General features: G+C 43.9%; 1 protein-coding gene across 1 annotated transcript in view; it reads left to right on the top strand.

Moving 5' to 3' along the window:
• Positions 1–5,455: 5,455 nt before the first annotated feature.
• LOC141152752 (intelectin-1-like) overlaps positions 5,456–13,808 on the top strand; it is a 38,063-nt gene continuing 29,710 nt past the window's right edge. The window contains exons 1-2 of the mRNA XM_073637397.1: positions 5,456–5,583; positions 6,868–6,947. Of these exons, the coding sequence (XP_073493498.1) occupies positions 5,477–5,583; positions 6,868–6,947 (187 nt within the window). The 5' untranslated portion in view covers positions 5,456–5,476. The remainder of the gene's footprint in view (positions 5,584–6,867; positions 6,948–13,808) is intronic.

Here is a 13,808-nt window from a genome sequence, read left to right as displayed (position 1 = left end):
CCTGCTGCCGTCTCATCAGGGCTTTTATCTCCTTGTTGAGGACTCTCTGTTGGCTGGAACTAGCATTCACCGCCACCTGTTGTAGAATTACAATTACCTCTGAAAGACAATTTTCAATCACGTTAGTACCCACAGTTATTTTAGGGTGACTTTCACGACGGTCAATGTCCACAATAATCACTCCCTGTGCCGGTAGTTCAACTTTACCAATTTTAATGGTCATCTCCTTGAACCCCATCTGCGGCACGGGCAAGCCATTACTGGCGATGATGCTCAAGTCACGGTCTGGATACCGTGTTACATCAGCATCAGTCCAATACTGCTTAAAAAGTACATAAGGGAAAGTAGTTACTTGCGACCAGCAAGGCGCTCATGGGGATACCGTACAGCACCACGGGTAAAACCGGGCGCCCCCCAACGTACTTATCACGCCAATTATAAGGGCCTGGTGATCTTATGCCTGGGGGTCGGCCCTCTGCCCCAGGTTGGACCCGTTTAAATTACAGTACCTGGAAATGTGTCCGGGTTGGTTGCATTGACGGCAAATGGGCTGTCCCTCCTCTGCGTAGCGGTCTGTGGGCCTCCCTCGGAACGACGGGATCCTCCTCTGTCGACGCCACGGGACATCCTCCGGACTTGAGGCCAACTCGATGGGTTTTGACGGGTCCACTTGCAACGCCTGGACGGTTCTGGTCAACATCGCGACGCTCCTGGTCAGCTCCTGCCTGTGCATCAGCCCCCACAGAGTCCATAGAGGAGGGCGCTGCCTCCTGGTGATAGGTGAGAGCAGGGCGCCGGGGGTTTATAGCGCCACTTGTTGCGGGTTCACGGAGCACCCTTATGGCCCTGTCCTTGAATTGGGCAACAGTCAGATCAGGGCTCTGAAAGAACATGAGGCGAAGCTGGGTCCTGTGGGCGCTAGACAACAGACCTTCTATGAACTGTTCTGTTAGTAGCTTGTCCGTATCCTGCACGCTGCTAGGGTCAGCTTGTTTGATAGCTCTCAAGGCTTCCTGCAAATTTAGGGCATAGTCCCTGATGCTGTCCTGTGCCCGCTGCTTACATCCGTAGAACCGCATTTTAATTTCAGCGGAGGTACGTGTATCAAAGGTACCCCGCAGCCGGGCCAGAATGTCCTTTACGGTCCTTTTCTCCTCAGCGGGCCATGACTTTACCTCCTGCTGGGCTGCGCCAGTTAACTGCCCGGTCAGTATGCTAATCTTCTGTTCCTCTGTCAGGGGGTAAACTTGGAACAAACTGTACAGCCTTTCCTTAAAGTCAGTTAGGGCATGGGGCTCCCCTGAATACTTAGGCAACCAGGCTGCTCCAGGGATGTAGGGCAGGGAAAATGGCATCACCGCTGCTGCAGCTGCGTTGGTGGTAGTGGGCGCCTCCGTGTCCGACATCTTCCTCCCCCCTAGTTAAGCGTGGCCTACCTTCCAACGATCCTCTTCTGTAGGCTGCGGCTCCGCTGGTGCTGCTCCGGACGAGGACCTTGCGTCGCATCCTGGTGACGTCAGTGTCGCTCTCTCTCCCTTTCAGGACCTTGCGCAGCGTCGGTGCGTGGGGCAGAGATTCGGGTCTCGCGCGGTTTGGACGTCCACGCCCCTCTTCTTCCCACGCGGCGTCCCTAAGATGGCGTCCGATGGCGGGAAAACGGCTGAAGATGGCGGGAACCGACGGTAGATGACGGGAAACGGCTCCGGATGGCGGGAAACTTCTATTTAAGGTACGTGTACAGTCTTTTTCAGGCACGCAATACCCGTTTGTGGCGGGTTGGTCACAATCCTTCCGACTACGCCAAAGCTGACTCACCCCCTGGGCCGGGCAATAGGGAGACGATGGGGGTAGTAGTGGCAACCCGGTCCGTGGCTCAGGGTGGTCAGACCAGTGGCAGTCCTTTATAAGTTTTAAGTGATGTCCGATTACGCCACCCGTGGATTGCGGTCAGTGCTAACCGCCGCTGCAGTGCAGACCTCTGGGGCAGATGTAAATGGCTTGCAACTTGGGTCCCTTTCTACTCCCGGCCTGGTACGGCTTTGCTGGTCCCTTCTGCTGTGGCGGAGCCTCCGGGCTTCTTAGGCCAAGGAACACACAGTCCCCTGCGGACTGGTTATCTGCTGTAGGACTTGGAATCCTCCCAGCCTCAGACACCAAAGTCTGGTAGATTAGTTTCTTTATCTGCCAGGACAGGTTCACTTCGCCTCTTGTCCCTGGCTCGTGGCTCTCTTACTGCCACACGTCCTCTTAGGCTGCAACACAACTGTCTCTCCCTGCTCTGGGACACCTCTCAATCCAGAGACAGGTCGTCCAGTTCTCCCTCACCCTGCCCCCAGTTCCAGCTTTTATAGGGGCAGCCTGCTCCCCCTACTGGCTTGTGACAGGAGGTATTGCATGCTAATGGTCCTTGATTAGAGAACCTCCCCCTTGCTCTCAGACACAGCTTTATTATACATTTGTGGCATCCAGGCCAGGGTGACACATAAAGAGCGGAAACCAGATTGTAGAGGGTTGAGTAGAGAGTTATCTGAGAGATAGCGGATTAGACGGGAGTGGACCAAGCGTTCCAGGAGTTTAGAGATGAAAGGAAGATAAGAGACAGGTCTGTAGTTAGCAGCGAAGTTCTGGTCCAGGGATGGCTTTTTAAGTAAAGGGGTTATGATGGAATGTCTAAATGAGGTGGGAAAGATACCTGAAGAAAGAGAGAGGTTAAATATTTTTGTCAGGTGAGTGGTGACCACCAGTGAGAGAGACTGCAGGAGATGTGAAGGAATGGGGCCACTGTTGCATGTTGTAGGCCGAGAAGAAATGAGGAGCTGGGTAACTTCTTCTTCTGTAATAGGTTCAAAGATGGCAAGTGAGCTTGAAGTGCGTCAGGGAAGGGGAACCAGGCACTGAGGAGATTGGGCTGAGATGTCCTGATGGATGTGGTTAACTTTTTCTAGGAAATAAGTGGCCAGATCCTCACCACTGAGGTTGGTGATGGGGGCCTGTGCTTTAGGGCTCAGGAGGGAGTTTAAGGTTTCAAAAAGTCCTTTTGGATTGTTGGATAGTGAAGTGATGAGGGTGGTGAAGTAGGATTGTTTGGCCAGATGAAGGGCAGAGTTATAGGTTTTGAGCATGAATTTATAGTGGATGAAGTCCTCTGCTAAAAGAGATTTTCTCCACTGACTCTCAGCGCACCTTGAGCAACGATGAAGAAAACGTGTTTGCATCGTGTGCCAGGGCTGCCGTTGTCTGTGTCTGGTCTTTCTGCGAGTAGAAGGAGCTGCTTCATCTAGGACGCTCTTCAGTGTATTATTGTAGTGTGACAATGCTAAGTCTGGACAGGAGAGGGAGGAGATGGGGGCTACAGATGTGTGTAGATTGTCCATAAGCTGCTGTGTATTAATGGTACGTGTATTCCTATAAGTGTGGTAGGTGGGGGTGTCTCGGGTGAGGAGACAATTCTTGACAGAGAAGGAAAGAAGGTTGTGGTCCAAGAGCAGGAGAGGGGAGTTAGTAAAGTCATGCAGCAAGCAGAGATGGGAGAAAACCGGGTCCAGAGTATTACCGTCTTCATGCGTTGAAGAATTAGTAAACTGGGAGAGGCTGAATGAGGAGGTTAGAGAAAGTAGATGAGAGGCAGATTGGGAGAGGGGATCATCGATGGGGATGTTAAAGTCTCCCATGATGAGGGCGGGGATGTCACAGGATAGAAAGTGAGGAAGCCAGGTGGCAAAGTGATCCAGGAACTGGTGGGAGGAGCCTAGAGGGCGATACACAACCGTCACTCGCAAGGAGAAGGGTTTAAAGAGTCTGATGGTGTGGACTTCAAAGGAAGAAAACATAAGTGAGGGAATGGGGGGATGACCTGGAAAGCACATTGTGATGAAAGTAGCAAACCAACACCTTCACCTTGTCTGTTCTCAGGTCTGGCGGTATGTGAAAATTTCAGCCCACAAAACGACAGAGCAGCAGCAGCGGTGGTGTCTGACTGCTGGATCCAGGATTCTATAATAGCCAGAAGGTTAAGGGAATTAGAGAGGAAACAATCGTGAATGTAACATAGTAACATAGTAACATAGTTTGTACAGCCGAATAAAGACTTGCGTCCATCAAGTTCGACCTGTTAGTTCTGTAATTGCTAAAGTTGATCCAGAGGAGGGCAAAAACCCCAAATGATTTGGCCAATCTTCACCTGAGGAAAAATTCCCTCCCGACTCTGAAACCAGCAGTCAGAATAAATCCCTGTATCAACCTACTATTTTATTTTATTTTTAAGTATATGCTGAAATCTGCCTGGTATCTAGAAATGCATCCAGTCCCCGCTTGAATTGGTGTAGTGAATCCGACATTACCGTCTCCTCACTCAGTGAATTCCATATTCTCACTGCTCTTACCGTAAAGAACCCCTTCCTATGCTGGTGCTGAAACCTTTTCTCTTCCAGTCTTAGTGAGTGCCCTCTTGTTACTGTAATATCCCTCCTTTTGAACAAATCCCGGGCAAGATCTCTATACTGTCCCCTAACATATTTGTACACATTTATTATGTCCCCCCTCAACCTTCTCTTTTCCAGGCTGAATAGTTCTAGTTTTGCCAATCTCTCTGGGTATTGCAGTCCCTCCATTCCCTTTATTAATTTTGTTGCCCTCCTTTGTACCTTTTCAAGCTAAGCTAAGCTAAGTTAGTTTGTTACACACAGACCATTGCGTTTCAGAGAGTACAGTGGAAAGCAATAGGAGAGGGCATGCTCTGAATGTTAATAAGATTAGCAGGGTTTCTATATGCAGCTGGAGGAGAGTAGTGTATGCTAGTGGAGGGAGGCCCAGGGTTGGGGGAGATGTCGCCAGCAACTAGGAGATGGAGAAAAAAAGAGAAAGAGCAGGTGGTGCAAAGATTTGTATGAACGTTTTGAGTGCTGTATGGAGGTAGTGGATGGCTTGGAGTGGGTGAGAAAAGTCAATAAGGCCTCAGTGTTGTACATGGGAGAGGGGAGAAGGGAGGGGTGGATATGGAGACAGTGCACAGAATGTGTTAAAGGGCTGGTGAGTTGTGAGAAAGCAGAAGTTGAAACAAATAAGAAGCAGATTGATATTACCAATGCATAATGCAGTCCGACTGACCAAGAAGAATGTTTGTATGAATATCTTATGCACCTTACCTGTCTCCTGTCCAGCTGCCATTGTATAACTGCTTATTAAAAGCACTTAAAGTCTGTTGCACGCGTGACCCTGCAAGCGTGCTATCCTGAGCCAGAGCTGAATATATATGAATTGAAATGTCTGCTAGAATCAAGCACCAGTTGGCCACACTGAGTAATTAGCCAGTTAGCACAAGGCCACAGCCTGGCATTACTATGCAGGATAACCAAACCAATGTACAACAGAGGGCCATAAAACAGTGAAATATACAGCTTCGAACACTTTAAAACAGAACAAAAAAAAAACAACAACCTACATCTGTTCTGAGTTTACGACCTCCCCCCAACATTGCATGGACGACAAGATTACAGCATCATTTAAATATCTTCATGATCAGCCTCCATCGCACATATTTCTCCAGACTTCGCCTGAAGCAAGAAGGAAGATGGACCATAAGAGGTAAGAGCCTGGGTCCACCGGCTGCAGCATGTAACGATGCGGCAGGTATAGGGCTCGTTACTGCGTCATGTCAGAATCATACACAAACGTCGGAGGGATTTTCTGTTTTTGCCTCTTCTTATTCCAAGAGAAGCTATTTTTCCTTACCATGGCCACTTAAGAGCTTCATTTTAGCATTTTTCAACAGGATTATCAACATGGGGCACACAATTAGCATTTTGGTATGGGAGATTACAACAAAAACAAAATAAAAATGTATGTTTTTTTAAACTGTTACATAATAATTATTTTGTGTGGGTAACATGTTTTCATTTTTATTATTATTATTTTTTTTTTTACTATTATTATTTATGGGGCTTAAATTAGTGATTACTTATTTAAAGGGAATCTGTCAGCATGTTTTTGTTACCTAATCTCAGAGCAGCATATGATGTAGGAGCAGAGACCCTGATTCTAGTAATGTGTCACTTATTGGGCTGCTTTTTGTGGTTTTGAAAAAAATGACTATTTTATCAGCAAGAGATTATCACTAGAGGACTAGTAAACCTGCTGCCAGGTAGTCAAGCCATGCTGCCACCATTGATTGGCAGCTTTCTGCCTATGCACAGTGTACACAGAAAGCAGCCAATCAGTGGTGTGGGTGGGGTTAGACGGGGCTCAGCATTCAGAGAATTGGTAAATCTGCAGCAGAGAAAACAGGGATTTTATTAAAACTGCAGCTAACAGCCCACTAAGTGATACAATGCTGGAATCAGGGTCTCTGCCCCTATGAGCAGAAAAAGCCTGGTGATAGATTCCCTTTAACTATAACACATTCTAAAACATTTATAGATGCAAAACTTTTTTTTTTTTTTTTTTTTTTAATATATTGTGTCCTGCATGAAAAGCTATGACATAAGTTTCCACACTGGACAAAAGTATTACAAAAATGAAAGTTTAGTTACCCTTTAACTCTTTGACCAATGACTGAATGAGGTGGAACATACTTTACAACATTTAGAGCAGCAAAGTTGTAAAGTTTAAGAAACCCTCCCATGAACACTTGGAAACTTCCCTAAAATTGGCACTGATGCGAATGTTCATTTTGCCAACTTGGATTTTGGGGTAGGCAAACTCATGACGGTTGGTGAGTACGCGTGAGAGTATTGGGGACAACCATGGAACGTGAGAAATGAAACACCACTGAGTTTAAAAGCAGTTGTCATGCTGGGAGCTGTAGTGCTGACAACCTGGGGGCCACAGCTTGGTTGTTTTTGTATAGAAGGTTCTCTATTTGTGTCTTAGGGTCAAGATGATAATGCCGGTGATAATGCTGCTGCAAGTGATACAGAGCTCAGCTACTACACAAGACGCGACTTTCTGCAGTGAGTACAGACTATTGCATCCTTGTTCAGAATTAATCCTAATCAATGTGTATAAGTAGATAACTTTTACAGTTGGTTTCTTATCTCCGTTGACCCTAGTGACTACACAGTTTTTGTCCTTCGTTTGCTCCTGCTGCTCCCTCGATTCTTCTATTATTCAGATTTTTTTTTTTTTTTTTTTAAATCCACCATACGGTTCCAGAGATATGGACATTTATATTTTGTGCAAATCGTTATGGTCTTTTTAAAGTTGGGGCGAGGCCTACAGGATCCTCTGGGGCGTCTCTTCAGGTTGTTCTCTGATCTACACCCCCTTGTAAACGTTAGCACCTAATAATAACCCCCATATCTCTGGAACCGTATGGCGGATTTAAAAAAGGCAAACACCGAATTACTCAGGAATGTAGCGGAAATAAACTAAAAACAAAAACTGGACACTTTTCACCTAGTTCCATGTCCTCTTTAAAGGGAGTGCCCACTTTCAGTAAACTATTTGGTATAAGCTTTGGTATTCTAAAAAACAGACCGAGTATTATTTCCCCTCCTGGGCTTTCCACTGCTACATCTGTAGTGCTAATATGTCAAGAGCGCTGCTGCTAGTCACAAAGCTCGGCAGCTCGAGCCACACAGACTGCAAGAGCTGTTGAGCTTACTGATTGGCTACAGCATTGTCAACACTGCTAACAATCCATACAGACTGGGGCAGCGGTGTAGAGCAGGTATTGGACCTAAGAAGGGTAAGTAATAGTGTTGAGTGAACATGCTCGACACTGCTCGGTACTCGCCCAAGCATCACGCTACTCGGGATGTTCGGCGAGCACCGAGCATTTCCGGGTTACTCGGGCGGGAGCTCAGGTCTCCGCCCTGCATGTTTGGCGCTCTATACAGAGCCAATGAACATGCAGGGATTGCCAGCCAGTCACTGTAATGCTGCAGCCATGTTGTTTGTGGGCATTACAGTGATTGGCTGGCCGCACAGCGTCACCTCGAGTATTTAAAACGGGGCGCCGCCATCTTGGACACAGTCGCTCCGGATTAGACAGTGTAGGGACAGCACTGCTGATTTAGGGAGAGATATAAACTGCAAAATAGTTAGTGTAGGGTCTGTAAAGGCTGCGAGAACAAACAAACAGTCCTTCTCAGGACTAATATCCATCCCAGATACCAGGCAGGCAGGCAGGCAGGCAGGCTGTATAGGAAACGCAGTGGTTATACCAGCAAACGCTGCATTACAGTCCTGTGTGCTCCTGTTGCTGAAATTGCTGGACTTAGCAACAGGTGTCGGGGGCCAGGAAAAATCCTTTTTTTTTTATCTAAATCCTCCTTTTTTTTCCCTCCTTCACACTGTACAAATACCTGTCTTATTAACCTTTTGGTGTGTCCCCCCCCCCCCCAAAAAAAAGCGTGTCTCTGATTTTTCAGACACAAATATAACTGTTGAAAATAGTCTGGTGTAGGCTAGAGAAACAGAAGTGTGGTTTTGCACTTCCACGGTTCAAACCTCTTTATTATCCATTTTGGGCCATTTGTATCTAAAAAAAAAACAGTTTGAGTATGTCGCTCACTGTTCAGCCGCAAATCTATATATTTAAATAAGTCTGGTATACCCCGGTAAACAATAACTGGTTTTGCCATCCCACGGTAAAAATCTCTATTATTCAGGTTTTGGTATATTTTCCGTAAAGAAAACAGTAGTGTCTCCTGACTGTTGTGACACAAAAATATATCTGTTGAAAATAGTCTTGTGTAGGCCCGACATCCCAGTGTGGTTTCGCAGTTCCACGGGTCAAATCGCTGTACTATCCAGTTTTGAGCCTTTGGTATCTAAAAAAAAAGCAGTTTGAGTGTGTCGCTCACTGTTCAGCCGCAAATATCTCTATTTAAAAAAGTGGGGTAAACCCCAGTAAACAATAACTGTGGTTTTGCCATCCCACGGTAAAAAATCTCTATTATTCAGGTTTTGGTATATTTTCCGTAAAGAAAAATGGTAGTGTCTCCTGACTGTTGTGACACAAAAATATATCTGTTGAAAATAGTCTTGTGTAGGCCCGACATCCCAGTGTGGTTTCGCAGTTCCACGGGTCAAATCGCTGTACTATCCAGTTTTGGGCCTTTGGTATCTAAAAAAAAAGCAGTTTGAGTGTGTCGCTCACTGTTCAGCCGCAAATATCTCTATTTAAAAAAGTGTGGTATACCCCAGTAAACAATAACTGTGGTTTTGCCATCCCACGGTAAAAAATCTCTATTATTCAGGTTTCGGTATATTTTCCGTAAAGAAAAACAGTAGTGTCTCCTGACTGTTGTGACACAAAAATATATCTGTTGAAAATAGTCTTGTGTAGGCCCGACATCCCAGTGTAGTTTCGCAGTTCCACGGGTCAAATCGCTGTACTATCCAGTTTTGGGCCTTTGGTATCTAAAAAAAAGCAGTTTGAGTGTGTCGCTCACTGTTCAGCCGCAAATATCTCTATTTAAAAAAGTGTGGTATACCCCAGTAAACAATAACTGTGGTTTTGCCATCCCACGGTAAAAAATCTCTTGAAAAAAGGGAAAAGAGGTGTGCTATGAAGCAGTGATCACCCAGCAATACTTCAATAAATTATCAAACGTTATAATAAGTGACAATAAATTTTATTCATTACAAATATAAATACATACAAACAACGTCAAAAAACCCAAATAGCTAAAACACAAGTAAAATCAATATAGTGGGGTTACCCACTAATTTGAAGCCCACCTGCTCCAAAAAAACATCCCTAGTTACAACAGAACAAGCAGTACCATAATACAACAAGTGCCAGTATTATCCCTGGTGATCAATATCGTACACATGCAAATTAGTTATGACTGCCTGACATTAGTATTCAAGGAGGTGTACTATAGTCCAGAAAGATGAAGAGGGAAATATGTGCCTACTACAGCAGAGTATATATTGAAAAATACAAAGAGTCCCAAAAATAAATGAAGCCCATATAGAATATCTGAGCTGACAAATACTATATACTCACATACCACAAAAAGTACTATTCAGGGTATAAATAAATACAAAACCCTTTCATGCTGTAAGTATCCCTCCTGCACATAATAGCGCTACGATCAATCACCTCCCTGAGCACAAAATCCTATGCTGGGATGAAGCAGGCGGGCATTCAGTGCCCAACGCGTGTCGCCACTACACGTGGCTTCATCAGGGGTCTAACGGTAAAAAATCTCTATTATTCAGGTTTTGGTAGTTTTTTCCGTAAAGAAAAACAGTAGTGTCTCCTGACTGTTGTGACACAAAAATATATCTGTTGAAAATAGTCTTGTGTAGGCCCGACATCCCAATGTGGTTTCGCAGTTCCATGGGTCAAATCGCTGTACTATCCAGTTTTGAGCCTTTGGTATCTAAAAAAAAAGCAGTTTGAGTGTGTCGCTCACTGTTCAGCCGCAAATATCTCTATTTAAAAAAGTGGGTTAAACCCCAGTAAACAATAACTGTGGTTTTGCCATCCCATGGTAAAAAATCTCTATTATTCAGGTTTTGGTATATTTTCCGTAAAGAAAAACAGTAGTGTCTCCTGACTGTTGTGACACAAAAATATATCTGTTGAAAATAGTCTTGTGTAGGCCCGACATCCCAGTGTGGTTTCGCAGTTCCATGGGTCAAATCGCTGTACTATCGAGTTTTGGGCCTTTGGTATCTAAATAAAAAGCAGTTTGAGTGTGTCGCTCACTGTTCAGCCGCAAATATCTCTATTTAAAAAAGTGGGGTAAACCCCAGTAAACAATAACTGTGGTTTTGCCATCCCATGGTAAAAAATCTCTATTATTCAGGTTTTGGTATATTTTCCGTAAAGAAAAATGGTAGTGTCTCCTGACTGTTGTGACACAAAAATATATCTGTTGAAAATAGTCTTGTGTAGGCCCGACATCCCAGTGTGGTTTCGCAGTTCCACGGGTCAAATCGCTGTACTATCCAGTTTTGGGCCTTTGGTATCTAAATAAAAAGCAGTTTGAGTGTGTCGCTCACTGTTCAGCCGCAAATATCTCTATTTAAAAAAGTGTGGTATACCCCAGTAAACAATAACTGTGGTTTTGCCATCCCACGGTAAAAAATCTCTATTATTCAGCTTTTGGTAGTTTTTTCCGTAAAGAAAAACAGTAGTGTCTCCTGACTGTTGTGAAACAAAAATATATCTGTTGAAAATAGTCTTGTGTAGGCCCGACATCCCAGTGTGGTTTCGTAGTTCCATGGGTCAAATCGCTGTACTATCCAGTTTTGAGCCTTTGGTATCTAAAAAAAAAGCAGTTTGAGTGTGTCGCTCACTGTTCAGCCGCAAATATCTCTATTTAAAAAAGTGGGGTAAACCCCAGTAAACAATAACTGTGGTTTTGCCATCCCACGGTAAAAAATCTCTATTATTCAGGTTTTGGTATATTTTCCGTAAAGAAAAATGGTAGTGTCTCCTGACTGTTGTGACACAAAAATATATCTGTTGAAAATAGTCTTGTGTAGGCCCGACATCCCAGTGTGGTTTCGCAGTTCCACGGGTCAAATCGCTGTACTATCCAGTTTTGGGCCTTTGGTATCTAAAAAAAAAGCAGTTTGAGTGTGTCGCTCACTGTTCAGCCGCAAATATCTCTATTTAAAAAAGTGTGGTATACGCCAGTAAACAATAACTGTGGTTTTGCCATCCCACGGTAAAAAATCTCTATTATTCAGGTTTCGGTATATTTTCCGTAAAGAAAAAGAGTAGTGTCTCCTGACTGTTGTGACACAAAAATATATCTGTTGAAAATAGTCTTGTGTAGGCCCGACATCCCAGTGTGGTTTCGCAGTTCCATGGGTCAAATCGCTGTACTATCCAGTTTTGGGCCTTTGGTATCTAAAAAAAAAGCAGTTTGAGTGTGTCGCTCACTGTTCAGCTGCAAATATCTCTATTTAAAAAAGTGTGGTATACGCCAGTAAACAATAACTGTGGTTTTGCCATCCCACGGTAAAAAATCTCTATTATTCAGGTTTCGGTATATTTTCCGTAAAGAAAAACAGTAGTGTCTCCTGACTGTTGTGACACAAAAATATATCTGTTGAAAATAGTCTTGTGTAGGCCCGACATCCCAGTGTAGTTTCGCAGTTCCACGGGTCAAATCGCTGTACTATCCAGTTTTGGGCCTTTGGTATCTAAAAAAAAAGCAGTTTGAGTGTGTCGCTCACTGTTCAGCCGCAAATATCTCTATTTAAAAAAGTGTGGTATACCCCAGTAAACAATAACTGTGGTTTTGCCATCCCACGGTAAAAAATCTCTTGAAAAAAGGGAAAAGAGGTGTGCTATGAAGCAGTGATCACCCAGCAATACTTCAATAAATTATCAAACGTTATAATAAGTGACAATAAATTTTATTCATTACAAATATAAATACATACAAGCAACGTCAAAAAACCCAAATAGCTAAAACACAAGTAAAATCAATATAGTGGGGTTACCCACTAATTTGAAGCCCACCTGCTCCAAAAAAACATCCCTAGTTACAACAGAACAAGCAGTACCATAATACAACAAGTGCCAGTATTATCCCTGGTGATCAATATCGTACACATGCAAATTAGTTATGACTGCCTGACATTAGTATTCAAGGAGGTGTACTATAGTCCAGAAAGATGAAGAGGGAAATATGTGCCTACTACAGCAGAGTATATATTGAAAAATACAAAGAGTCCCAAAAATAAATGAAGCCCATATAGAATATCTGAGCTGACAAATACTATATACTCACATACCACAAAAAGTACTATTCAGGGTATAAATAAATACAAAACCCTTTCATGCTGTAAGTATCCCTCCTGCACATAATAGCGCTACGATCAATCACCTCCCTGAGCACAAAATCCTATGCTGGGATGAAGCAGGCGGGCATTCAGTGCCCAACGCGTGTCGCCACTACACGTGGCTTCATCAGGGGTCTAACGGTAAAAAATCTCTATTATTCAGGTTTTGGTAGTTTTTTCCGTAAAGAAAAACAGTAGTGTCTCCTGACTGTTGTGACACAAAAATATATCTGTTGAAAATAGTCTTGTGTAGGCCCGACATCCCAGTGTGGTTTCGCAGTTCCACGGGTCAAATCGCTGAACTATCCAGTTTTGGGCCTTTGGTATCTAAAAAAAAAGCAGTTTGAGTGTGTCGCTCACTGTTCAGCCGCAAATATCTCTATTTAAAAAAGTGTGGTATACCCTAGTAAACAATAACTGTGGTTTTGCCATCCCACGGAAAAAAATCTCTGTTATTCAGCTTTTGGTAGTTTTTTCCGTAAAGAAAAACAGTAGTGTCTCCTGACTGTTGTGACACAAAAATATATCTGTTGAAAATAGTCTTGTGTAGGCCCGACATCCCAGTGTGGTTTCGCAGTTCCACGGGTCAAATCGCTGTACTATCCAGTTTTGGGCCTTTGGTATCTAAAAAAAAAGCAGTTTGAGTGTGTCGCTCAGTGTTCAGCCGCAAATATCTCTATTTAAAAAAGTGTGGTATACCCCAGTAAACAATAACTATGGTTTTGCCATCCCACGGTAAAAAGTCTCTATTATTCAGCTTTTGGTATTTTTTTCCGTAAAGAAAAACAGTAGTGTCTCATGACTGTTGTGACACAAAAATATATCTGTTGAAAATAGTCTTGTGTAGGCCCGACATCCCAGTGTGGTTTCGCAGTTCCACGGGTCAAATCGCTGTACTATCCAGTTTTGGGCCTTTGGTATCTAAAAAAAAAAGCAGTTTGAGTGTGTCGCTCACTGTTCAGCCGCAAATATCTCTATTTAAAAAGTGTGGTATACGCCAGTAAACAATAACTGTGGTTTTGCCATCCCACGGTAAAAAATCTCTATTATTC

Source organism: Phyllobates terribilis, unplaced genomic scaffold, assembly GCF_046119375.1.
Source record: "Phyllobates terribilis strain yellow unplaced genomic scaffold, ASM4611937v1 Scaffold_6__1_contigs__length_29720123, whole genome shotgun sequence".
Taxonomy (NCBI): Eukaryota; Metazoa; Chordata; class Amphibia; order Anura; family Dendrobatidae; genus Phyllobates; species Phyllobates terribilis.
Note: the sequence above shows the minus strand (reverse complement) of the source record. Positions and strands in the feature narration are given on the sequence as shown.